The sequence below is a fragment of the Anguilla anguilla genome, chromosome 2, assembly GCF_013347855.1.
Source record: "Anguilla anguilla isolate fAngAng1 chromosome 2, fAngAng1.pri, whole genome shotgun sequence".
NCBI classification, from domain to species: Eukaryota; Metazoa; Chordata; class Actinopteri; order Anguilliformes; family Anguillidae; genus Anguilla; species Anguilla anguilla.
In genome coordinates this window covers 9,791,940-9,819,937 of record NC_049202.1, presented here as the reverse complement: position 1 = coordinate 9,819,937, position 27,998 = coordinate 9,791,940, and the positions used below count along the sequence as shown (strand labels likewise).

Genomic DNA, 27,998 nt, shown 5'->3' with positions numbered 1-27,998 from the left:
CTGTAGTTCGTCTATAAGCTTTATTTGTATTTGTTTATTACATTTCACAATGCATTCCACAGAGTTCTGAGCAGAATTCAGCACAATTGCATGAAGTTTCATTCACAATTAACTTGCATAACAAACAAATGCTTGAAGTTTCCAGGTTACATAGTTTTTGCGGCTGAAGATTATTGGCCCACAGAGAACAAAGAGCGGGGGGGTTTTCTTGTTTTTTTTTTTCTTTTAAAGTCGATTTGTAAACGTGTTCCTCCAGAGTTTTCGACTAGGCAGCGGCAATGAGATGAAAACAACGATCACAGTAAAATGTTTGCACTTTTTCCCCCTCTTAAAAATGCTAAATGTGTCTAGAAATACAGAAAAGCACGAGGCGCCAAGGAGCTATTCAGAGATCAGCTCCAGAACACCAAGAAAGCTAGAAGGTCTTAGTGAACCACTACGTAGTCAGAGTCAATCGATAAAACGGTAAAATCACAATAGCACTACTTTATTTTTATCATACCAAAAAATCTATACTTTTTTTTGCCACGATGGTACCATCTCATCTTGTAAGTTTAGTCCCTCTTTTAAAATAAAAAATGATATAAAACACCACCAGTCCTCATGAGATCATACAAACCGTGGGTAAAACACAAGAAAACAACCAACTCCACCTCCACCATAATTTCCCTTAACATAAAACAAACCCAAACAGGTCCCTGCTAATTTCTCAAATCATATTGGCTCCTGTGTGAGTGTGTGTGTGTGTGTGTATGTAATGTGTGTAATGTGTGTAATGTGAGTTTGCATGTGTTTCTGTACGTGTCAGTATGTGTTTGTTTTTAACATTGTAAATACAAACCAGTGTTTCAAACAAGATAAATAAGAATTAGATCTAATTTAATGTGCTGTATAAAATACTGGAGCCGGGAAAACCAATGACAGGTTAAGGAGAGTTAAGTTTCCAATGACACTAAATGGCTGCTAAACTGGAAAGAAATTTTACACTGCAATGTCACTGGCGCTGACCCCCTAGCTCCTCCCACTCAGCCCAGCCCCGCCCACCCACTCAGCCCAGCCCCGCCCCCAAGCCGTGCATCCTCACTCCGGCTTCCGCTTCATCCCGGGAACTTTATCCTGGATCCTGGTGGGGGGACAGAGAGAGAGGGAAAGAGGGAGGGAGAGAGAGAGAAGGGGGGGAGAGAGAGAGAGAGAGAGAAGGGGGGGGGAGAGAGGGAGAGATTGAAATTGAATTGAAATGAGAGCATTGGTCTGAGGTATGAAATTTAAGAACATTCTTATTGAAGACCAGCAAGAACTTACGTAAATATATTACCAGTTTTACTCTAGCCTCAGTATGCTTTGTGAAGCAGACATTTATACAGTACCTCTGCATACCTGGGGGGGCACTGTGGCTCCTACCTGTCGCAGCTTCAGCTGTGCTGGCCAGTTTTACAGGCGTTTGAAAATCATGGCCAAACTACTCAGGCCAGAGTGAGAAACTATATTTATCCCAGCAACACATCCTGCATTTCTCATGTACAAAAACTGCAGTATTTTACATAATCCGTAATAAATAATCTCAGAATATCAGTAAATACAGAACATGTTTAAAAATCATGACACAAGCAGCCAGGCAGGTTGAGCAGCTAACTAATGCTACACTCCCTTATTTATGTTTACAGTGGAGATGCAGCTCCATGCCAATTAACCTGCAGCCCCATGCCAATTAACCTGCAGTCTGCATAACTAAGCAACCAGCAGTCACTAAGCAACCTGCAGTCGGCATCACTAAGCAACCTGCAGTCACTAAACAACCCGCAGTCTGCATCACTAAGCAACCTGCAGTCATTATCGCTAAGCAACCTGCAGTCAGCATCGCTAAACAACCTGTGGTCTGCATCACTAAGCAACCTGCTGTCTGCATCACTAAGAAACCTGCTGTCTGCACCACTTAGCAACGTGCAGTGACTAAGCAGCCTGCAGTGACTAAGCAACCTACAGTCTGCATCACTAAGCAACCAGCTTGCAGCACGAAGACAGGATTTTATTGCTTGAAGCTGGTCATGAAGCCAATAATCATATAATCATACCCGCAAAACGGACTCCAGAGATCCATATCACTTATGAAGTGTTTGACTCTGCAGTGCTGCACATAATAAAACCCCACCTCACCTCAAGGACAAGTGGTGCTTTTCTCTCACAAATGAGATTCAGAATTCAGATTACACACATCCCCACCCAGATACAGGCTAATAAACTTCTCCCCTGTCAGATGAAGAGACGAAGTCTAAGAAAGGTCCTTTTGAAACCAGGGTATTTACTTTCATGTCAGTTAGCAAGTGGGACTTTCAGATGGGGAGTAAAGGATTAAGAAACGTATCACACAAACGCTGTGCACATACACAACGAATCATTACCCAGCTTCAGCTACGACTCACAAGAACACTGGCATCCAACATGTGGAAGAGAATACTTACTTTACAACAATATCTTTGACTTGGTTGTTCACCAGCCCACAGTAATGGTCAATCTGTGTCTGCAGAGATGGAAAGGAAAACAATATGAATCTTTATATAATTAATATGGAATACATAACTAATACAAACCTTTACGTAATTAGTCATAACATTGATATTTGTACGGCTAAAGGAACCAGCAGCCGACCCAAAACTGCCTTTTTAAACAGCAGCTGCCGTTGCCGCCACCATCGCGCTTTGGGATTAAGCCTACAGACCAGGTTAATCTTAATGCCAGATTTCACAGCAGCGGCTAATCCCTTTGCTGCTTCTTTGCCTGGTGATCGCAATGGTTTAACAGAGTCGGGTTCTACAACATACCTGGTATTTTTCATAGAAAACCGGCAAGCTGAAAGCAGAAATCAGACCTAGGAGAAAAAGAAAAGTCACAAAAATAAATAAATAAATTTTATGCTGATATCAACATCATGTGGCTGAGAGGACAGCGCATGCACTTGTCTGAGGGGCTACAGCGAAGGACACACAAACAGATAAAGTGGAGATAGAGTAATCTGAGAGAACATGGAAGTGGTGGTGGTTCTTACCCAGGATAAGCAGAGTTAATCCATTGAACAAGGCACCAACGTAGGTAAGGATCCACATCAGCACAGCAAACTGCAGAGGGAGACAGACTCATGTTTAACCACCGCAGAGATGACAGCATTTTCCCCCACAGTAAACATGCGGCAGCATCACGTTACCCAGGGCAAACACGCTGCAACATCGCATTACCCAGGAAAAACATGCTGCAACATCGCATTACACAGAGCAAATACACTGCTCACTGCAAAGAGTACAAAAAACATTCTACATTATTCAGTGTTTGCATGTGCGACTTAACAATACTCAGATGATAAAAGGAAGCAATAAATCCATTGGATATATTTAGATTGTGTTTTCATAGTAATTCTAAGCAGCTAGGAAGCAAATATATTTTAAGGCTACATTACTGCATGGAATTAAATAACGCACGCATGCACGCACTAACCAAATGCACACAAGCAAGCAAAGAACAGTCTAGAACACTGTGTGGAAAAATTCCATGTTCCAGGTTAGCTGCATGCCTTCCATGAGTTGGACCAACACCGGCACACGGGCCCACAGCCCAGAAAGCCTTTACTGCAGTGAGCGTGTGGGGGGGGGGGGCATATTAACAGAGCACGCTCTCAATCTGCGAACTGGGATCTAAAGATATCGCTAAACTAGCCACAGCCACCAGCTGACTTATTTATCCCAGTCTGGCAGGGGTCGTCCTTCCAAAAAGGTCAACGGGTTCTCCCAAAGCAGTCTCTCTGTAGCTCCTCCCCCTAAATCTGTAGCAGCTGTACCTTTCTCTCTGTAGCCCCTCCCCTGTTCTCTGTTGCCCCTCCAGCCTTCCTGGAGCCCCTCCCACTTTTGATAGCACCTCCCATCCATAGCATTCCTTATTTGTATCTTATGCAATGCAGCCCTTTCAATTGGACTGTTGGCAATGACATTGGCAATAAAGGACAGTTTTATATAAAATTAACTTATCCTTCTCCAGAAAGTATGACTGAGACTTTAAAAAATGTTGTTTCCTAGATAGATTGGGCCAAGATGGCAGCAATACATAAAAAAGGCTCCTTAGCAAAACTCCTTCAGAAGCAATCAGGCTGTGTTTTCCCAATGCAAACAGACATCTTAACCAAGACAGCAGCAAGAGCTTGGTTGCCAAGACGACGGGTATTCTGGAGATGAGCCATATAAGACTGGAATGGATTCTTTCAGCAGGTGTTTCGGTTCACCTGCTGTTTTGTAAAGGTTTGGAAAAAAATGACTCATTTCTACAGCTTGTGCAGGTGCTTCCTGGACCGCAAGAGGAACGCAGCTGGTCTAGTTACCGTTAAAAATGAAGCCGGCTGTGCCTGACCGGACAGGAGCTTACAGCCAGAGAGCCTCACTGTCCTCTCTTGCATCTAGGCCCAATCAGGCGACCTCCGGTGACATCATCACACCAATAAATGGAGTGATGGCCTAGCTCCAACAGGTGTCAGATCAGTCGAACCAGGGTTCGAACAGGGCGCATAACAGCAGGAAGTTGACACCACGTTCAGCCATCATTTCCTATTTCACACTCCACACTGCATCAGAAACACAGAGCGCTCAGCCGTGCTGCAGCAGTAAACTTCTCCGAGCACACCTAAACAGAGCCTTTGCATCTGGCACAAACCTGCATCTCAGTCACACCAGAACCACAGCAGATCCAATCACAGGTCTGTCCTCTCGTGACATCATCATTCTGTTCCTTTTACATAATTTCTTTTAAACATTTCTGAGAGACAAACATGGAGCTCCTAATGACAATTAACCAGTAAACATATGAGTTTGCGCTCCAATATCCACAATATCCATCCAATATAAGCACCATGGCGCACAATCACAGCCAACAAACAGAACTATTAAAGAATGCACAAGTCATTTATTGAATAATGATACAAAAAATAAAAATCAGCTGGCATTTCTCCCACAGCGGCTGTCGTTAATTCACCATGACAACAGGCACTGGAGTTCTCGTGTGGCATTACCACACAAAGGAAGCAGCTCTGATTACAGCAGGACAGACCCAGGCCTCTGCTCCGAACGCCAACAGCTGTAGGCTAAACATAGCCCAGCACAATGGCAGCCCTGCCGCTCGCTGGAATCCGTATTTCCAAAGGTGCGGAACACAAGCAGAGGCTAGCAAACCCCACAGCTTCACGGTAAAAGCACACAGGTTCAGGGGGGACTGAAAAAAACCTGATCTCAAATAATCTCAAAGTAGAACTGCTCAGCTCCTGTTTTTCGACCAGTACACAAGAATGCACTTTATGCACTTGCATTTTATTGTGCAAATTCAAAAGACTGTGGTGTTTTCATGTTGTCTTTATGATGGGATTAATTTTTTTTTTTAATGCCATTTATACAAAGCAAAATTATAGCAGCATAATCAGCCTGCTCTGCTGCAGCACTTGTTCAGCCAAATAAGGCTTAAATGCTAATTTGTGATGTAATTTGTGCCAATACGTTTCTTTTGACAAAACTCAGAAGCACAGAAAAATACAGAAGCCTTCAGCATCATTATGACATTAATGCTGACCTTTAGATGCAGGTACAGATATGAATACCCATACTAAATTATTTAAGAGCTGGACGGGTCTGTAGGTTCCTAGACAGCTGGACAGGTCTTGTAGGTTCTGAGAGGGCCGACTGGGTCTGCAGGTTCTGTGAGAGCTGAATAGGTATGTAGGCAACTCCTCTGTTCCACGAGTTCCACAGGATTCCCTTCAGGCTCTCCAAACCTCCCCCCCAGCTGCCCCCCCCCCCCCATCCCACAAAAGGCCGTTTGTGCACTGAACTGCGGCCCCCCAGACTAACCAAACTCACACAGTAATATTATCGCACACACGCACGCACACACACACACGCGCGCACACGCACACACACACACACACACGCACACACTTATCCTCACCTTCAGGGAGTCCACCAGGTCCTCCACCAGAAAGAGGCGGCGCAGTTCACGCAGGGCGTAGTTGATCCGGCCCAGAACCAGGTCACTGTACTTGTGAACCAGGTCCTGAGACAGCGCCACATCCTGGTCCAGAACGGCCCTGCAGAGAGAGCAGCAGGGAGTCTCAGACTGCGCCCCCAAATACCCACCCCAAATACACACTCCCAAATCTGCACCAACAAATACACACCTCACTCACCGCATACACACAAATGCAGCCCTCCAGGACTAGAGTTAAACCTCCAGGGGCAGCAGAGTATATGGCAGAGTAATGAGGGGCAGTAGAATGTGAGGGGCAGTAGAGTGTGAGGGTCAGTAATGAGGGGCAGTAAGAGGACTCACTTGAAGGGGTGGCCCTCCTCAGACTTCTGGACGGCCTGCAGGATGCCCTTGTATATCCTGAAGGTGACGGTGACAGAGAGCAGAGCCAGGGTGGCGTAGGAGCAGATGCTAACGATGCTGCAGAGGGTGAGAGAGAGGAGCAGGAACAGGCTGGTCCCAAACACCACGCCCGACTTCTTCACATCCCGCCAGTACAGGAGGTCCACCACTGCCAGGAGGAAGAGGAGGAGGGAAAGGAGGACGAGTCAGAGCGGAGCAGGGCTGCGCGGGGAAGAGCCGCTGTCGAAAGGGGGTTCCCAAAACCTCCCTCACGACAGCAGCTGGCATGCATGACAATGACGATGAAGGAGATGATGATGATGAAAATAAGAAATTAAATGGTTGAAAAATGCCAATCTGCGGTGTAAAAATGACATGCTTCTTTATAAGAATAAAGGGAAGGTTGCTTCACTAAATCCTTCCTATTGGGCTTAAAGAGAACCAACGCTGAGAGAGTATAGTCAGATATTAAACCGAGAGACAAACATTAGCCAAAACCGAGAGATAAGGCCATCCACAGGCAGGTACAAAGTAAACCTCCGAACGTATGCTCTGAGAAGGCCACAGACAAGCCGCCAGGGCCGATATCACAGAGCATGTCCCACATCTAAACAGGCTTCAGCGCTGAATCACATGCAAAAATTACACAGGTATTACCCCTGGTAGAATTTGTAATAATAAACAATTGGGGAGATGTATCACCAGAATATATTTCTAACCATTATTTTACATAGATGACTTGTTTTTAAGTATGAATTACGTCTTTTGGTGGCCCTTGTAAAAAGAATGAGATTTTTAGCCCCATTTTTCCATCTGAAATGTAGCTTTGGTAAAAGGCGGCCATTTTGGATAATCATTGACCATTTATTTCTCAATAACTATTTGGTATCGGGAGCTCTAGCTTCAGTTTTAGTCTTAACAGACAGGCAAGGAATATGTATATTAAAAATTAAGGGACGCTGAGTAACAGGCCCAACAGCCTGGTCCATTTCCCCTGGAATGACTCAGGTGTTTTTTATTGTTTTATTATTAATAAAAACATAACATTAATAGCAGGGATACTAACGTGTCTCTTATTTGTTATAATTATTGTTGTTGTTCACAGCATAACTCAGACAGCTCGTGCCAAAGCTTTTGAAAAGACCAAAATAGACACTGAGCTGTAGAGGGTTAAACAAGCAGCCCTTCACCCAAAAATGAGTAACAACAACGCTCTGCAGAACAAAGCTGACCGCGCAGAGCGCACGTATCCACAGCTCTATATATACACACACAACAGACCTTCTCCTCGGTGAAGCTCACATTTGACGGTATTTTTCTGCCTACACTAACACAATACTGCGGACAGTGTGTATGAATATTCAGTGAGAGACACAATGTTTTGTGTGATTGTATACGCCATGATTTTGAATGGCATGGTTACCTACATTAGAACTTTAATTAAAGATGTAGCATGTGCACTGCTGATGACCAGGACGTGTTTTTAGCCTGGGTTAAACCCCATGTGGCTCCATTTATGCTCTCTCAGATTCTGAGTCGTTCTGCATATGAGCGTCTGCTGAATTCATGCAATATAAAACGATAAGGAATGCACGAGCAGCATTACCAAATGCCAGATTCCTCCTGGACCTGACCGAGCCGTGACAAAAGCATCCGGCCTTTCCAACACAGAACCCACGTTAAACCGATAACATCCGTTTCAGGCTCGTGCGTAATTATAAATATAGGGAGTCATATTTACTTTTATATATCTATTGCCTGTGCAAGGCGAGTTTTCAAACCGCTTTAGAAACACAGCAGCATCGCAGGACCTTTTTCTGCCTCGTGATTTATTTTCAGACAAATTAAGTAGCGCTTTATTAAACGTAGGCGTCTAGACTGTTCCACGCCCATACCCATGCAACACCGTAACAGCGAATAATCTAGACATTAAAGTCAACACCAAAAATCTATAGCTAGCTGTTAGGAAAAACAATACCAAGAAAATGTGTCGTAGATCCACAAATTCCGGAAACATTACGGCGCTACTACAGTCTCTAAATTACACAAGAGGGACATAAGCTCGTTAAGGGTGCGCTTTTGAGTGTAGCTAAAATTCAGGGTGCAGTAACACACACATTTACTAAGGCAAATAAACAATCGCCGCGGGGGGTAGAACGATAACTGACAAGCTAGCCAAGTGGCTGTACTGTTATGCCAAAGCTAGCGTTTAAAACCTGTTTTTGTTTTGTTGCACAGTAAATCCCATATTATGTAAAACCAATTGACATATAAAATAAATATTTCCATCGGCTTTGTATCTCATGGGTTTCGTTGCCGTACGGATGCATGTAGTACCCTATAGCCTAAATATCGCAATTTGGCGACCTCATCCAACGTTTGCCGTCTGCAAGCAAGCTGGCTAGCTAGAATGAGCAAGCGATTTGCACGCTAATATCATATAAAAACAGCATGGCCCCGTCATTTGGGCGCTGGTCACGTCAAACTGAATCGCGTTATTGTTCAGACACCTGCATGTACAGTTCTGATATGAGGCAGCCATGCCTGTCATGCCTATCTCTTTGTCAGCCCTAGCTCCAACGCGCTGCGTTACGATATGACCGGGCTGACTGGCCCATTACAAAAGCAGACTGCGAGCCTGCGAGCTAACCGACAGGCAGTCCATCCACTGGATCTGGCACACTCCGACCTCCCGTAAATTTACAAGAAAAGCACAGCTGTCAAATGCGAACCTAACGCGACGGCAGCGCAGACATCGCCGCCGCAAACACACACACACAAAGGACAGATGAAAATGACCAACCACGCTTGGCATCCATCTTGTGGTCGCTCGCATTCAGCAGCTCCACAGCGAAAAGAAGGCAGGCGGGGTCCTGGCTTCAGCTGGGTCTATAGAGCTCAGAGAAATTGGGCTTTCTTTGCGTGCGCTTTGGTCTTCCACCGTAGTTTCACTGGCTGTTTGGACGGTAGGGCTCAGAGCGGCACAATGACAGCGGGCCGGATCGCGGTATGCGGGGCGGAATGTGCGGCTAAAAAAACCGCACTCTCCTGTCATTCAAACTGTGCTCACTCCCAAATCCTGGCGCATCGATCCAACTATACTTCCAGGTAAATAAAATCAGCGACTCAAAAGAAAGGAGGTGGGTTCGTCGTTCTAATGATACATGTAATGTGCTCATCAAACTACATGGTTAGACCATTACAAGCTTTAGCAGTGACACACACACACACACACACACACACACACACAAGTACACTCTTTTTAGCTTAATATTGATAACTATCCTATTACCTTAACCGGGTTCAAACAGAAACACAAATTATAGCCATCATATAGTTTACGAATATAGTCTAATATTTTTAAACATCTCATACCAAACTTGTGGTTAGGCAGAAAAATTCATATATAAAAAGCTCACTCATGAGGCTTACAGCATATGATATGAACACATTAGTTTTATGTGCTCTTCCATTCCTATCAGACTAAAGTGCATTGTGGGTAGGCATGATGGATACACCCCTATGTAATATGAGGGGGAACTAACCTACAGGTACCCAGAAAGAACAGACAGTAGACGTTTCATAGATCCTCACTTCTAATAGATTCGCTGGTACATTAGAAAACAGTCAGGGTCTGTATGTTCTATGTACTTAAGGTTTCAGCTTAGGAGCTTCCTCAGGACGCAGCTACACTCCTTTCCCTGAGACACGGCCCTAAACTCTGCCGTGTGTCTGCAGTGGATCCTCTCTCTCCTTCTCTCCCTCTCTAACACTCTCACACTCTCTCTTTCTCTCCCTGTCTCTCCAACACAAGCACCCTCTCTATGGCTCTATTCTTCCAACGCACTCATTTCCTCTGTCTCTCCCCCTCACACACACACACACACATGGTTTAGGTATTGTTTTCCAGTGTTCCTCAGTCCCGCAGTAACCCTTAGCACAGTGCTCTGTTCGCCCTTAGCCCTGGACTCAGACGTGCTCAGGCTCTCTGAAATGTTGCGACAGCAGTTCCTGCGACCAGCGCCCTGCGGAGCGGCTGCTGCTGCAGCCATAACTCAGCCCTAATCAAGCCCCAGCGCAGCATGCAGAGGGGACCCCAACTCAGCCCTTATCAAGCCCCAGCACAGCATGCAGAGGGGACCCCAACTCAGCCCTAATCAAGCCCCAGCGCAGCATGCAGAGGGGACCCCAACTCAGCCCTAATCAAGCCCCAGCGCAGCATGCAGAGGGGACCCCAACTCAGCCCTAATCAAGCCCCAGCGCAGCATGCAGAGGGGACCCCAACTCAGCCCTAATCAAGCCCCAGTGCAGCCTGCAGAGGGGACCCCAACTCAGCCCTAATCAAGCCCCTGGTCAGCATGCAGAGGGGACCCCAACTCAGCCCTAATCAAGCCCCTGGTCAGCATGCAGAGGAGACCCCAACTCAGCCCTAATCAATCCCCAGGTCAGCATGCAGAGGGGACCCCAACTCAGCCCTAATCAATCCCCAGGTCAGCATGCAGAGGGCACTATCCCAACACTGTACCCCAATCTCTGGGCAAAACTCTGCTCTCCTGGGACTCCATTGCTATACCCCAACGCTGCACCCCAATCTCTCTGCAAAAACCTGCTTGTAGATGGCAGAAAGAGCTTCACCACCAGCCTCTAATTTTATTCAGTTTTTATTACAGCTCAGAGGCTTAGAAAGGCTATTCAAATTTTACATCTAATCTAAAAGACAGTTCATATATTTGCATACCTGCAGGCCTGAAACTGTATTACTGTAGGAGAAAGTTTTTTTTTTCCCTAGTAGATTCCAGAGGGAACGTTCTCCCCGATTGAGCCCTAAAGTGCTTATTAAGCTAAAAAGACGCGTGAATTATTCAGTCAGTCAGTTACAGCACCTCGTTTAGCCTCTGCAGCGTCCAGCATAAATCTGCAGCCTCTCTGACACGAGAACACCCTGTCCAAAGGGCACTAATCACGCACCATGCACGCGCGCACACACAAGCACGCACGCACACACACACACACAAGCACGCACGCACACACACACACACAAGTACGCATGCATGCACATACACACACAAACGCACACACACACGCACACGCAGAAAAATACCCCCGCTGCGTACGCAAAGCGAATCCCCAGCAGAAAACACCTGCGCTGTCGCATACCTGCACACCCGCGCGTACAGCAACGGCGAACTGCGCGACTTTTACGACCGCGATTTCAACTTCGAGGAGCGCGCGTCTGCTGCAGCGGCCGAAGAGCCGCCGCCGGGCGAGTCCCCCCGATCGGTCGCGGGGGGGTTGCCGTGGAGATGAAAGCGGGGGGGGGGGGACAGGTACCCTGGTCTCTCCAGCTTTTGGGAGGCTGCTGTTCCATGGCTCGCGTTGGAGGAGCCGGCGACGCTCAGCTGCGGGGGGGATCAGAGAAGCAGTCCAGGACGGCTCCTGGCCGGGCGGAGGAGGCGCGGGAGGAGGAGGAGGAGGAGGAGGAGGGGGGAGGCTGCGGTGTCTCGCGCTCGCAGCCCCAGGGCGGAACGGGCGGACTCCCCGGTGAGGAACGAAGGCAGATCGCGGCCGTGCTGCGCTGGTGTGGAGCTGCACTGGTGCTGTGCTGGTGTGGAGCTGCGCTGGTGCTGTGCTGGTGTGGAGCTGCGCTGGTGCTGTGCTGGTGTGGAGCTGCGCTGGTGCTGTGCTGGTGTGGGGCTCCGGTCAGCTGACTGTCTAAGAGCCACACGGCGGAGTGACGCAATGCCAGAGCTCGCCCTGCTCCCTCTCTTTATCTCTCTCCCTCTCTTTATCTCACTCTCTTTATTGCTCTCCGTTTCCCTCCCTCTCTCTATCTCCCCACCCCCCCTCCCTTTCACTCTCTCTCTCTGTTGGTCTCTCCCTTTCTCCTCCCTCTCCTCCTCCTCCTTTGCTTCCTCCCTCACTTGCTCTCTCACAGTCTCTCACACCCACAAACACACACACACATACACAGACACACACACTAGGGAGATGTAGCCTAATGCTCACACTGTCCTGACTTCACTAATTAAGCCACAGAAGAAAACATTCTCTAAACTGCAACATAATGGGTCTCTTTTAGCACTTTCTTTTGTTTGTAGTTGGATGTTTCTGAAATTTCTGTCTCACACTTGATGCCCAGCAACATTGTTTATGGCGAATCTCAATGTGAAACTGATCAAACAGAAACATTAAGAATTCAGTTGAACTGTGATTCAGCTCAAGCAGCTTCCCCTACATCATTTCCTCATTGAAGAGTTACAGAAGGCCGATGTGTAGCAACTACTGTGTGAACAGCAGAGAAATCTCACAAAGAACTAGACCACAAGCTGATGACCTCTTGCCTAAAATGTGTGGTGTGACTACAGTAAACTGTAACAGGATTGAATCAAACTCATCCAGTCCATTCACAGATATTTTCCAGTGCACACATCAATCGCAATGTACCTCAGAAACAAAATAACCTTCATGAAGCCCGTAATTCACAAGCAAAAAAAGAAGAGAGATGTCTGATGCAACTGAGGTTTGCTATGGCCACTAGAGGGCCCCGCACTCTTAGAAGAGTAAATTCTAGAGGATCAGCCACACGTCTTTTCACAGGCTTCATCCGCAGAACAAGTATGGGTTATTCATTCGACCAATCATTGTGCACAATTCCCCAGTTAATTTAATGCGTCTCCTTCTGGATTCACGAACTGTTTCATGACGTGAATCCTAATTTGTATTACTTGGAAAGGTAAAAAGGAACTGAATTTAATTGAGTAGTCACATCAGTTTGTCAACCAACAGGCGAGACTGTCAATGTGCACCAATGAAAAACAGGGTCAAGGTTCACCTCCAAGTTACAATGACACTGTATCCTCATTGATAATATGAATTCAGATCGAACAGAAGACAAGTCGTAAATAAATAAAAAAATTCAAACAAGATAGGCTATATGCACAGTCGACGGATGTCCAAAATAGAAAGCGTGTGGCCTTTTAAGGTAAACGGATTAGGCGGGACTGTTTGGATTGGTTATCACGCTTCAGTGGCCCAGTGTTGCAATGGCAGTCTTTAGGATTTCGTCAGCTACCCCCCGGTTTTTCTCCTGTGTCACTGATTCATTTATAATGAATGAGAGAAGAGTCGTGCCATCACACGCGACTCGGCTGAGACACAAATATGAGCTCTCCGATTTCACACATTTATTTCTGGGGACGGCGTACGAGGTTTCCATGTGCATTAGCATCCGCTCTGGTGGAAAATCAAAATGCGATTCCATTTTATTTATACGCAGACTATATATTTAGAATTGCAGTTGATGCTTCATTGGTGAGGTACCGTTTAACCACTCAAATCCCAACTGTTCTCTGCTATCTGTAGAACTAAAATGTACAATACTCCATCCATCATATTTGGCAGGGTGCGGGTGGCACAGAGGAGGGTAGCCTATTGTTTCAAATGCTCCAAATCTCCACTTTTACCTGGATCTGATTAAGAAGCCTACACAGTACTCAAAATACAGCTCACATGGATGAAAAGCAACTGCATCAGCTAATATACTTGCAAAAGTCCTTCAAAAAACATGCAGTAAATTTCTGTGTAAATAAGGATGCTGTTCTAATGATCCCGGCCTTGTTTTCAGAATCAGGACCACTGTGTGCTTCAATAACAACCAGCAGAGGCTGTGATATTCTAGACCAAAGAGCCGTGCGGTCTTGCCTGCGAACGGCACTTCAAACGAATAAAAGCTCCGCAGACTCGGCACAAATTGACTGGAAGCATCCCCATGTAAAGACGCTTAACTGTGGAATTCCATTCTGGCAAAGAATTCCGTGCAGCGCCTGGATCGCGAGCCGCGGCTGGAATTCATTTGTATGGGTTAATGTGTTCCGAGTTCCATTCGAGAAAGAATGCTCTCCGTTTCTGCGCTGGCGCGGTAAGGCTTCCACCCGTACGAGAAATATGAAACCCTGCAAACCGCACCGTGCCCCCGGGGCTAGGGTTTGAACATTAGGACTGCGGAGCTGGGGTGGCACTTCTGTAAAACAGTTTCTAGCGACGCGTCTCCTCTGGCACATCTCTCTGCCAGTCTCTGTTATGAGCAGTTACATTTTAATCAGTGGCCATGTGCCGTACGGCCAGACTGCAAAGTCACTGCAAACACACTTCGCTCTCTCATCACGGTTAGTCCCACAGCCAAAGGGACTTTGGAAGCATCCCTCTGTCTCGAGACCCTGAGAATAGAAAGGAGGGGGGGGGGGGGGGGTGGCAGCTGCTAGGAAAGGAACAGCCCCACTTCTGCAAAGGCAACATCACAAGAGGAAGCGACCCTACAATGAGAGATTAGGCAACTTCACTACAGGAAATGACCCCACACAGAGAGAGTAGGCCACATCACAGCAGGAAATGAGAGTTTAGGCCAATTCACAACAGGAAATGACCCTACAATGAGAGATTAGGCCACATCACAAGAGGAAGCGACCCTACAATGAGAGAGTAGGCCACATCACTACAGGAAATGATCCGACAATGATAGATTAGGCCACATCACGACAGGAAATGACCCAATAATGAGAAATTAGGTTGCATCACAGCAGGAAATGACCCTACACTGAGAGATCAATTACAATTGTGTGGGCTCACCTTGGGATGCAGAATTTCCCAAATCCCATATCATAGCATTGTTCTGTGATCCATTACATTAGCTTTAACATGTTTCTGCAGCTGTATAATCTGTTATATTAGGGGGAAACGACATGAGAACATATGTCCCTGTGGTTAACAACTCATTTTTGTAACACTATCAGTTTCAGTTCTTGATATGGCAGAAATGTCATCAATACCATCTTCATAGCAATTTAGCATCTTACATGCTGTAATATCCACATATTCTGATCATTTGAGTAATTCAGTTCATATTCACTCCAAATATACAAATGCATGTTTGTCTGCTACGGTTGTATTAGAGGTTAGAGATCAGAGACCGTACCACACCTGCAACAGTCTCACTGCAGGTAAATGCCTCAGTAAGGCCACCTGAAGTAGGTGAGCTCAGTTATCAGGATTTTAGAGGTATGAGTCAGATCACTGCAGCCTTGTGTGGGAAACCTTCATCTCGCAGCTATAACGCAGCTCAGAGCCACAAAATCACCCAACCCTCACCATGTACAGGGACGGGTATTATTTTGCTGATACTGATAAACTGATACCTTCTTTAAAATAAAGAGCAAATTACATTAAAGAGCATCTTTTTTTATGGCAAAGAAATGAACCATTTAATTGTTTCAATTGTTTAAATTATGCTTCATACTTATAATTCACACTGTTTTGCTTTCGCCATTTTAACATTAGCTAGCTAACGACAGCTGTCCCTGGATCGAGAGAGCAAGTGTAACGTTAGCTAGTGAAGGCATGTGACACCTATATCTGCGTTGTGATTGGGGATGGTAGGCACCAGTCGTACAGTAACACGGTTCCATAGCAGTACCGGGTTTCACTACCCAACCCTAGTAACCAGTGTCTGGTACGGCCCTGGTGTACCTGTCGCTGCTGTGAGAAGTGCCATTCCCAGAGGGCGGGGAGCAGCCATCTCGAGCTCTCTCATAACCTGACCGTCTGGGTTCGAGACCAGAACCACAGAGAGCTGGTGCAATGCCAGACTACCTAACGGGGAGAGTGATTAGATTTGGGTTGACGTGACATGAAAAGCCAGGGCTTAATAAGGCCGAGAAACAGGTCTGATGGGAACGGCCCCGGGGAGAGGAACCATCCCAGACCTCGGGTCTCAATTTGGCAGCCTCCAGCCGAGGCTCCTGGCGGGCGAGGGGGAACGGAGATAATCGCATTCCGCCCTGGCAAATTCTTTTGAAGTGAATCAAAACATGGCAGCTGCTCGGCTTCTGCTGGTCTCTGTGGTGCCGGGGCCAGAGTTCGGCTCAATGGACCGCTTTCAGTGCAGCACTATGAGCAACGCCCATCTGTAAGAGGGGTCAGTACACAGGCCTGGCCTCTTCTCTCTCAGTGAACAGCACAGCAAATCCTGTAACTCAGTCTCCCTAAATATACGCACAAAGCAAAGAACATTGGTTGCGATTCTTAAGAATTTCATAATTCAGGATATTATTTGTGTGTTTATTCCCATCTATATCTGACATAACCTAACTGCCTTTATGCCAAACGTCTGCTCATAATTATTGAATTAACCCAATCATTTCTGCCAGCCGACATAGGTTACTGGGGTCTAATTTACAAGTGAAGTGGCATTGCTTCTACAAACCCTGAGATACACAACCAAAAAAACCAATGTTTGATTTAAATTTTTTTAAAAACTTAAAATATGGAGTGGGTTTCCTGTAACTTCATTTCAATAGTTCCAAGGAAGACACACATCTTACATGACTAGTGATAAATTCATACTTTCAAATGACATTGTGGAAGTACCATAAATGTGCCATCTCACCGTGGACTGGTGTTACACTTCAGGGCTCTTGTGTCTTGTGTAAATACAATTTATATTAAAATAAAAAATTATATTGGTGAAATCAAATGTCTTACAACATCTTATTATCACTGCAACTTTTTCCTCCATAAATCCAAATTTCTTCAGTACTTACCTACACCTAGAGATTCATGTTTAACAAACTGGAATAAAACCAAATAAATATGTGCAGGCAATGGGGAATTCACCAAATATGGATGAGAACCTGCAGTTTTACGGATGGGTTTTCCACATGTGCAACAGCTGGAGTACACACGCTTCAGAGAATGTTTGAGCCACAAAATTCTAAATGATTTCAGATCATATTAGCAAAAAATCATAATTAAAGACAAACATCATTGAAGGCAATGCATGCTTGTCCTTATTAAGCTATTCACATGTGTGGAAAACATCACAGGAACAACCATCATGCAAATGTTTAAAAAGATAACCAATACGGAAAGACCGCAGTCAACACACAAACATAAACATGCAGTTTTTGAAAAGGTGCAAGTTGATCAGCCCACATGCACGGGGCAACAAAATCAATCCAAAAAAGGTGCCAAAAGAAATGAGTGATGGAGATGACTCCAGGATGATGAGGGGATGATCATGTGCCGAACAAAATGGAGGACATCCATGCTGCATTTACCTGCTTCCACTCCCAGGTCTGGCAGCCCTGTGGCTGTAGACACATCGGGGAGGGCCTCAATCTTCTCCCCCTTCTCTTGACTTGGAGCGGCCTTCTTAGGCGCCTCTTCGGCGAAGAGGGCGAGAGGGGTTTGCGATGAAGGAGCGGCCTCTTTGATTGGGCGTGCGGGAGCGAAGGGGTTTCCCAGCTCCGCGCCAAACATCTCAGGAGAAGCAGTGGACGATGGTTGGGATAACAGGGTGTAGGAGCTTTCGCGTGAGTCGGCTTTGCGGGACTCTGACCCTGTGTCTGCAACTGCCTTTCCCTGGCTGAAAGTAGACAGCACGTCTTCATCATCCTCATCTGCACCCATGTCTGGTGCCTTTGCAAACTTTGAATGATCCAGTTTTTCTACAAACTCGTCAATGCTGCCCTTAGGGGGTCTTTCTATAATCTCAAACTCCTCTGAGGAGACTTCCTGCTCAAAGCCTTCTTCTTCACTTGCTTCTGGCTCATCTACAATCATTCTGCCTCCAAAAAATTCCTTGGCCTGCTTGGTTGGTGGCACTTGGGACTCCTCAGTCTTCCTCTCGGCCTCCACTTGAAAACTTGCTGGATTTTTCGCCATAGCTTCCAAAACCGGAGACAATGAATCTGTGTTGGGGCTGTCAGAGTCGTATTCTTCAGGAGCTGCTTTTGACGCTACGCTGGTTTGCAGGTTCATGTACGGCGCAGATTCATGTCTGTCCACTTCCTTCACCAGATCAAATGACCCAAAGGTCTGGTCGAGGCCTGGCAAAATGGCATGTCCCGCCATTTCCGCTCCCTTTGCTCCGGTTTCCACAGTCTTGTCCTTCAACGCTGAAATCTTGGTGTCGGCATCAAAGGCAAACGGGTTCGTTGCAGAATGAGTGACAGGAACATGGTGCGTCTTTCTCCGTATTGTCTGAACTGGACTATGATCAGAATCAGAGCTTCCTTCTGATAAATCAGAGTCCTGCTTACCGGAGCTTAAAGGTGAGGACTCTAGGATATCTGGAAGAGAAGGCTGGGCAGGGGAGTCCTCAGGCTCCTTAGGAGATGCTGAAAGAGGTACTGAGGGATGGGATGGGTCCATGACAGAGTCAGAGCCCTTGTGAACCAGGTCAAAGTGTGTCTCTTCTGTGTGCTTTGCTGGAATATCATCTTGCAGGTCATCGTGTGCGTACTGCACTAAATCTGGTGTGGGGCTTTCAGACATCTTTACTGCCCTACTGTCAGACCCTATCTCGCCATACTGAGAAAAGCCACCCCCAGAATGGCTAATGGGGGAAAAGCCCTGGAAAGGATTCTTTGTGGAGGCTGAATTCTTAATTTCAAGCAGGAAGCTATCCTCGTCTGGGTCAGCCTTACTAGTCAGCGATTCGGTTTCGTACCAAGACATTTTAGAAGTGAAAAGGCTGTGAGACGATGTGTCCTTTGCCTTGATGTTGTCCTCTGAGTCCAGGTACGTTGCCTCTGATTTCACTGTTGGGTTAGAGGAGGCATATGTAATGTAAGGTTCAGTGGTAAGGTTTTGGTTTATGGGTGACCGAGTAGGAGTGGATCCAGCGGATTCCCCTGATCCCAAGACTTTATCAAACCCTTCCTTATCGCTATCCATTCTCCCGTCCTCCTGAGACCCCACTGAACTGCCTAGCTTCTCGTCTGGTGAGGAGGCAACTCCACTGTCGTCACAGAGCATCGACTTTGCCTGATCCACCTTGGACCCAAGATCTACCCTTGCGGTAAACACAGAGCTCAGGACATTAGCGCTTTCTATGTGAGAGTAGGTAGCCGCCTTCAAGCCCTCTTTGCTTGGCCCTCTTGAAGCTTCACGATAATCAATATCAAGGCCTGATTTGACATTTAGGTTGTCAGCCCAAGTTTTACATTCAAACATTCTCCCTTCTTCGCCCAGAGGCTCGTCCTGGACTAATTTTTGGGAGAAGGCTCCAGTATTTGGCACTGGGCCAGAGCCAAATGGCACAGCTGTAAAGGGGGCTTGATTGGGGCTGTCAGACAGAGAGAGCTCCTCCAAGGAATCGGGAGAATGAAGAGGAGAGATAGGGGAGACAGGCGCAACAGTTCCGTGATGGGAGCCATCGCCCTCCGCCCTCCCCATGGGTTGAATTCTGACCTCTGTGCCCACAGACAGAAAGGAAAATACCACACGTGAACACATTTCACTACCAAAAAGTAACTTACTTGGGTCACATAAGACATCAAATCTAAAACAGGGATTCCCACCACTGCCCACAAACACAACCTCAAGTTTAATCATTGCAGACTATATCATTCAGGGGTTTCCACCCCCAAACCGTCAGGCACTTCTTGAAATGAACAGCGTTGCAAAAACGGCCAATGGTACCACCAAATGAAAAGCATGGATGGTCAGTGAAGGGGGAAATCCCAGATAAACCACAGTCTGCAAGCACATTTTAAGTTTCTGCTCATTTAATTAAGTCAACGTGCAGTTCATTAACTGCACAAAGATAAGGGTTCAAGGATGGGAAATTAGTTTGCAACAGACACTGCAGCATGCACATAGAAATGCACAACAGTCAAAGAGGACAGGGAGACACTGTACTACACTACACAGAACAGGTTACAAGCTCTACCCATGCAGAAAACAACCCTAGGTTGTTAGGGGACAAATGAGGAAAGGACAGGTTAAGGAATATGCAGGAGGTGAGGACAGGTAATTAACAAATAGGTAGGCTAAGTAAAGGACAGGTAAGGGCCAGCAGAAGGAACTTGCCTGCAGAGGATTGCATCAGAGGCTGAGATGGAGCAGAAGAAGAAAAAAAGGATTCATCTGAAAAGCAAAAAAGAGAGATGAGCTCAGTAAACCAGCACCCTGACAGCTGCCGAAGTGGGAAAACCCCAGAGCCCCATGACAACATTAAACGACTGGTGACAGAATTAAACTTTCTCTCTGCAGGCGAACCCAATTCAGTTCTGAGAGAATGTTTTGCTGTAGAGCAGCTCAGTCAACTGGGAGGTAAACCAGCACACACACTGGGGTCCAGAGGACCAGGTGTGGGTTAGTTACCAAGCAAGTAATGATCATGAGTACACTGAGAATTTCAGCATGTTCCCTAGTGTGTTCACCTGGTAATTAAAGTAGATGTAGCGGAGATGGATAGCAGCAGATCAGGCAGAATTCAGAGGATTCAGTGAGCACAGAAATGTCAGATACAGATTATGACATCACCTTATTTGCAATAGCTGTCTCAGTTGGGGACCTTTGTTGGAGACAACAAGGCTGATGCCTCTCTGTTGGCTAAAGTGGGCTGTGGGAGTTTAGAGAGATACACCAGCCTCCCGACCAATGAGGTGTGGAGTACACTAGCCTCCCAACCAATCAGGTGTGGAGTACATCAGCCAGCCAACCAATCAGGCTTGAAGTACACGTTCGTCCTAACCAACCAGGCTTGGAGTAAAATAAGCAGGACTGAGTCTGACGTACACTCAAATCCAGGAGAAAACAGACAAAAACACGGCAGCAACAGGCAGTTCACAGCTGTGCATCTACCACTGTAGAGGTGGGGTGCCTGAGATTCATTAATAACCAATATTACATTATTAGACAATACTACATTATTCTTTTTAACTGTTCCGGACATGAATACCAGTCTGCCAGATTAATAAATGCAATAAAAAAGAACACAGGAGACCAAGCGAAAGGTGCACTGCTCTGACTCAGAGTGGATTTATGTATTTCCTGAAAGAGCCATTCCCCTCCAGACATTTATTAGCCACTAACTGAAGGTGCGACTGCACTGTCATAACACTAATAGACATGACTAAGGTCTTTATGACAATGGTACAGCACCCCATAAACTCCCAATATGACAATGCAGGGCTTATCTCTAACACAGCTATTCTGAGTGGATGACTATTCATTTCCAAGGAGCACAATTCAGACTTCCTAATGTGTCTGCTACACAAGCCAAGTGCCACAGAATTCAGTTTCGCACATTACAGATAATTTTAGTCTTAGTTCACATGACAGTAAACCAGAGAGATAAATCCACGACAGGAAATAGTGCACTTGTGAGGCTTGTGACCATTAGAAAACCGATCGCTGTCAGCACCGTCTGACCTAGTACATTTTGCAACAGCAAACATATGAAGGTCATACTTTTTCACTGACACACACTGAACAAGCCAAATGATGTCACTGAAACTGGGAGCCACTCAAGTGGGGTAAAAGAACCAAGAGTTTTTGTCATAGACTCAGCTTAAGCAGTGGCTCATGCAGACTGAACTACAACCTACATTTCAGCCATGAGGGACCTGGCTGACAGGAAAAAAATGTTCACAGGCCAACGACTCACTAACATCACCATCAGGTTCAAAGGTCAAAGAAACCACCATAAGATACTCAAGGATCATCCACTTGGCCTATATGCAGATTTTGCAAGAAATTGTGCTGAACTGCCAAAACCATTATTGAATCTGGTTTAAAACCAGTAAGATGAATTTATTCACCAACCTTTAGCCTATTTAAAACCAGTAACAGATTATCACTAAGCAACCTATATTTAAAACTAGTAACAGACCAAATTCCTGCAGAGCATAAATTTTCCATTTCAAAGGCAGGTCTTTACACTGGAAAACTTTATTCAAATTAAACACACAGACAGACAAAATCCACATTATACAATTTGAGGTTTCATTTCAAGTGCCATCGCAAATATATAAAAATGACATGCACAATTTAGTCCTCTCCACTGGACAATTTAGGATACACTTAATTATGAAATGAATTATGCAATGTAGCCTAGGCTACGTAGAAAAAAAACTATCAAATGATCAACAGTTTGATTTCAATCATTGTACAATTTTTCTCCTCATAGAGCTGAGTTACCTCTTATCTAAATTCCAATTCTGCATAATAGCGCCTGAAAACAGTCACAAAAGTGCAAATGTTAGTGGTAGCAAAGGACAGTCTAATTAATCATGATTCTTAAACAAAACCCCTAATGCACTTAAAATGGGTGAACAGTACACAGGCCTAACCCTAATCCTGCAGATTATTCAAAAAATGTAATCAGCCTAACCCTAGCCCTAATCCCACAGATTACTCAGCACATTTCACCGGCCGAACCCCAACCCTAATCCTACAGATTATTCAGAAAATTTCATAGGTTTACCCCTAACCCTAATCCTAGAGATCATTCAGAATCTTTCACAGGCCTGAAGTCTAACCCTAATCCTAGAGATTACACAGAAAATGTTTTAGGCCTAATACTAACCCTAATCCTACAGATTACTCAGCACATTTAACAGGTCTAACCCCAACCCAAATCCAACAATTATTCACCACATTTCACAAGCCAAAACAGACATCCCTAGTCTCACATCCAGATACTCACTCTCCCTCTCTCTCTCCCCAGAGCATCCAAAGGTACAGTTTGTGAAATTGGTTTCGTGCAATGTAATCTAATTGCCTAAAACCAGCGTTTCACAATCATTCCAGTGGCTGTGAGTGAAAGCTTTGGAGTTATGTCAAAGGTCAACAAGCTCATGACTCACCAGAGATGAAAACTGACATAAATTTATTACAACACAATCTGAGAGTTTTTATTTTTTAGTGGGACAAAGGTATAAACCACACAATAAGACATGAACAATATATGTAAGAAGAAATAAGCATGCTGTCCATTTACTGTGAGGCAGCATTATGTCCAAATGCTGAGTAATAAATGCTCCATACAGCCAGACAATGAGCAAATTATACTGCCTACAGCTATATGCTTTCACTGGTTTAATGGTGAAGAATATTCCCGGAAACAGTGCAGACGTATCTGACAGTGTTAATCTACTCAAACTCACAGCGCCCTTGGTCACTAGCCGGAGAAGTGAGGCTGTCTTTAAGCAAAGGACAATTTTGAACAGATTTGTTAGAAGTCAAAAGTCCAAGCCTACAGCACCACGTAAAACCATTCCAGAGAATTCAAACCTCACCATGGAGCTCATAAACGCTGTGCCACCATGACTCAGGAGGTCGAGGGGAGACTGGCAGCTGTATCAGAGCATGTGGCCGAGATCCACTTCACGCAAAAAAGCCACGCACAGCAGACAACAGAAGCGACAAGATGGAGGAAACCACGCAGTCAGACATGCCTGGCAGTTAAAGAAGATGGTGGGAGGGGGAAGGGGGGGGGTGGTTTCCAAGCTACGGCAGGCCTGGATCCACCTCTTAAACTGCAAAACAGGAAGGAGGGAGAAACTGTAAAACATGCTACGAGCATACGCACATTTACAACCATTTAAACGTCTTTCACATCCAACAGCTGTGCCACCACCAAACCACCCCGAAGATGCCCCAGCCTGGTAACATTCACGTCCAACAGGGCAATGCCAGCATGCCCTCTCGACAGCACCACACACGCTTTAATGTGTATGAAACTACCTCATACCAGTAGTCCCTAAATACAGAGCTCACTGATAATTTGGGCAGTTTTGAAGTCCCTCTGGCCATGCTGCTATTCTTCAAATTCATCTTAACATAGCCTTGAAGTGTCTTAAAAGGCAACTGTACCTCACTTTAAATGTACGACAAGCAAGCACAGAAACCACAGATCACATTTCTCCCAGGTAATCTCCTTGCCCTACTTTCAGACGCTGAGCCGTGCCTCAACACACCTCCCCTGAGCCCCCCCCCCCCCCCCTCCCCCCCCTCCTGCCCACCCCCCTCAGGGGCCCACCGATCAGTGATTAAATCCTAAACTCGTCTCAAAAGATTCCATCTCTACAATTTACGTCACTCAAAATGTCAAATTCGCGTCTTTATCATAAATAAATCTAATCTGCTAGGAGACCAGAAACAGGACGTACTAGACCGTGTGATACTCCAACTCTGGACCGGTGCTGAATGGACTCTTACCCGGCACAAATACATGTGTCAGGTGTGGGCGACTCCCAATCAAGGCGGGGCCCTTGGAGCCCTGTCACACCCCCACCACTCCCTGTGACAGCACAGAAGGTGAGACTCCTTCAGCAGAGATGCAAACCGTCATATTGGGTAATGCCGCCACCGCTGCCGGGCCACAAACCCCCTCGTCTCCCTCCCCCCACCAGGAAGCTAAAGCAGGTCTGTGGCATCCGGCTGTCTGTGAACTGGACCGCTGTTTCAAACAGGTGTTCCACCAACACTCACCACTCACCGCCGCCATGCTCACAGCAGAGACAGGGACAGGGACTGGTGCGGTCCACAGTCATGTTCATTTTAGCCCTTAGAAACAGGGCTGACCAACGGAGCAAATAAACAATGACATCAGCTATTAAGCAGCGAACAAAGGGGGAAAACATATCAATGCCAGCCTGGCTATTCCACAAATAAACACGCAGGCCCCAAGTTACTGACCTCTGCACTGTAGCAATTTATACAATATCTAAAAATGTAGGAGTTTATGTACAAGTGCTCATATTGCTTTTACACTGGTGCTGTTACATCCTCCACCTGAAGAGTCGTCTTTTGTGTGCAACTGCTTCCGGGCCCATTAGGAATTTCAGAGCAGGAAATTCTGAAATTTCTAGGTCTAGGGTCAGTTTCCCAGTCCATATCTACCCTTATCCATTATGAGCTAAAACTGAAAAACTGGCCCTAGATCAGAAGTCCTATTCTACTTACGAATACAGACGTTTTACAGGTGAATTTTAAACATGAATAGCAAGCAGTTCATTTGCTGAAAATAGACATAAAATGAGTTCACTTTAAATGCATTTGCACAAAAGGGTGTTCTTTGTGTTAATGCATTATGGTCATTTTGAAAGGGGGATGCCACTGCTCTCACGAGACTATGACATCAGACACAAATCAATGGGTGCCATCCCGAGGAAATACAAAAATTCTGCCCTAGTTGTATAAATCCTTACTTGGTATCCCTAGAGTATTTTGACAAGGTGTGTGCGTATAGAACATTTACCGAAGACCTCATTTCTCCTTCAACACGTTCTGAACGTATGCCGCGCCTATCTTCCTTACACACAAAACATCTGTTTTATTCTCCAACAATACAGTTATGACTGTAATGTATAAAGAACGCAAGCAAACGGAATATGGGTTCAGGGAGCCGTCAACAGCATGGCTCAGACGAAGACCCACAAGCCCCTCCTTTCTTTAATCCAACTATGCTCACCCTCAGATTACACAGCCTTACTCTTACTACATTACAGCCCAAGTCGGTGTTCCGCAAACAGCATCACAGCATGCGCGTCCTATTCACAACGTGCAGTATGTCAACCACAACGGAAAGCCTTATTTGTATAACAATAATTATTAGTTGTGTGTGAGACACCATAACACAACCCAAATGCACCATATAAAATCTAATCTGCCGAGTAACCGGGCCAATTTCACTGCGATGTTTGGACCCGTCTGTCAGAAGCCACAGGCCTCTCCAACCGCGCCCATGAATGCACTGTCACTGACAGTTAGCATTAGCATTAGTGTGAGCCTGTCTGGTGCGTGATTTACACGCAAAATGTATCCGTTTAATAATACTTTAGACCGTTTTAAAATTAAAAAGACCACTAGCTACCCAATTAAAAAATGAAAAAATATTTTTATTTTATTCCTACATTATAAAGTGGAGAAGAAAAGCTATGCGTAACGTATAACGTTAGCTGGCTGACCATCTTCGATTTGAGGGAGGAAAAAAGCTTGTCTGTTTCACCCAATATGAAGTCCTTAACGTACAGCTAGACAACATCTGACTCTCTGTTTTCTGGGAGTTGAAGTAAGGATGTATTGGGATTTATTCTAAGAAGTGGACATTTATGATATACTGAATGTCAACAGAATCATCCAAGAAAAAAAACGGCTTCCTGGTGCGAACATTTCACCTAATTTTTGGACAGCTAGCAAGTTAACGTTGGTATAACATAAGGTGTTCTCATCACATCATTTTTATCACCTGCAGGGCCCAGGATATATAACCGACGTACCCTCCTCATAGCCTGTACTACAACGTAGATAACTAGCACACGGTCCACCAGAAATGGGGAAATATGTCGTGTTGCTCATGTTAGCCAATAATACTGGCACAAAGACGCAGTCTTTCACCGTGCCATACAGAAGCATGTGTCTCCAACATAGGCGCCCATCTTGGGTGTCTGCTCATCTAGTCGTGTACGCTGTGTCTTAGCTGGCCAAACTCATGTCACATCAGCTAAATTAACTAATCTCAGATCAGATAACGCATCCAATGATGATGTTTACCCAGGTAACGGTAGGTGGTCTGGCTAGCTGGCCACTTTCTGTCTGTAGCTCCGTGCTCCCGCATCAACAAATACATTGGTTATAACGCTAATGGAAGCTAGATGGCTCGTGTGGATGCGTGCCCACAACTACTACCAACACTAAAAAGGAAGGCAGCAAAATAGCCATAGCTACTTAAATATGCATTTTACGGTAACTTTAAGTTGATGTTTACATGACATGTAGCAAAATACTCAGTGTCAAGTAAAAGCCAACCAACAGTTGACCAGCCTGGCTGAAATTGATTAAATATCTGCAACCGTGGTGCGCACTGTAACGTTAAGCCTCTAACCTCCTGTTTTCCCCCATAGATATGCTGACTGCTGATTGTAGATAAGAAACGGTTTAGCTAACGGCTAGTAATAGAGTTACTCACATGAGGATGTTCCCGAAGATGACTCTTTGGTCGGATTTCTTGGTTCGGTTTTAGGTGTTTCCGTCTCCGCAATCTCCCCCATTGGCTTTGTCTGCTTTTCCGTTGAATCCACAAAGCTGCCCATATCTTGGTCCGCTTCGGGCTCCGGATCTGATGTGGGGAAATCCGAGTATTTCGTGTACTTGGGCGCATCCTCGAAGCGTGACATGGCGGCCTTGTGGCTCTCAATTGCAGCCCGGGCCCCGCCGGCTAAATCTATGATATCGTCCTCGTCCATTGGGTCACTGGTGACACTTTCTTTATTATCTAAAAGGTAACTGGCCGCTTCTTCGAATAACTTATGGGTATCCCCAGTTCCATACTCTGTTCCCCGCAGAAGTTCATCATTTGAGGGTGTCGTGGAAGATATTTGGTCATCAAATCCTTCCATCGTATTCTCCTCCAAACTGACTTTCGAAATGTGGATAAGAACCTGATCCTTACTCTTCACAATATAAACGTCAGTGGTTTTCAGATCTTTTCTTTGTCAAGACTGGACAGCACTGAACTGGCTGGTTTTGTACGGGCAAACACTGCCACTGGACCGCAGAAAGAGAACGACGCGCCACACTGCAGAAAACTGGAACGCGAGAGACCACTTTGTTAGCCAATTGCTGCAAAGCACAATTTTGACTGATGTCCCTTTTTACCAATGAACGTTTAAAAGGCGGTCTTCTGCCCGTCTACTGAAAAAGCCATCGCCGAGACTAATGACGCCTATTTCTGTACCGAGCCAATAGAAAGCAGGATAAACCACAGGCTTGCAAACAGCCTGGATGCAAATTATCTGAGTTACCTGCGACTTTTGTTT

At 45.7% G+C, this 27,998-nt stretch overlaps 1 protein-coding gene across 5 annotated transcripts; it reads right to left on the bottom strand.

Annotated features, from left to right (window-relative positions):
* Positions 1-3: 3 nt before the first annotated feature.
* rtn4a (reticulon 4a) lies at positions 4-27,782 on the bottom strand. Of its 5 annotated transcripts, XM_035403888.1 has the most exons (9): positions 27,149-27,782; positions 20,260-20,316; positions 17,502-18,986; positions 6,352-6,559; positions 5,971-6,109; positions 3,044-3,113; positions 2,820-2,866; positions 2,460-2,518; positions 4-1,123 (listed from the first exon to the last, which is right to left on the bottom strand). In XM_035403888.1, the coding sequence occupies exons 1-9, from the start codon at positions 27,576-27,578 to the stop codon at positions 1,081-1,083; spliced, it is 2,538 nt and encodes an 845-aa protein (XP_035259779.1). In that variant the 5' UTR covers positions 27,579-27,782; the 3' UTR covers positions 4-1,080. The 5 variants fall into 5 exon arrangements, with proteins under 5 accessions (XP_035259779.1, XP_035259780.1, XP_035259781.1 ...); XM_035403889.1 differs by lacking the exon at positions 17,502-18,986 and having other exon boundaries at positions 27,149-27,777; XM_035403890.1 differs by lacking the exons at positions 17,502-18,986; positions 20,260-20,316 and having other exon boundaries at positions 27,149-27,776.
* Positions 27,783-27,998: the final 216 nt, after the last annotated feature.

Excerpts from the sequence above, each read along its gene's own strand:
- rtn4a (XM_035403888.1), bottom strand. The coding sequence starts at position 27,578 with ATGGAAGGATTTGATGACCAAATATCTTCCACGACACCCTCAAATGAT. Across the intron at positions 6,110-6,351 it reads GAGGAGGGCCACCCCTTCAA|GGCCGTTCTGGACCAGGATG; the intron begins GTGAGTCCTCTT and ends CTCTCTCTGCAG. Across the intron at positions 3,114-5,970 it reads ACCTGGTGGACTCCCTGAAG|TTTGCTGTGCTGATGTGGAT; the intron begins GTGAGGATAAGT and ends CTCCCTCTGCAG.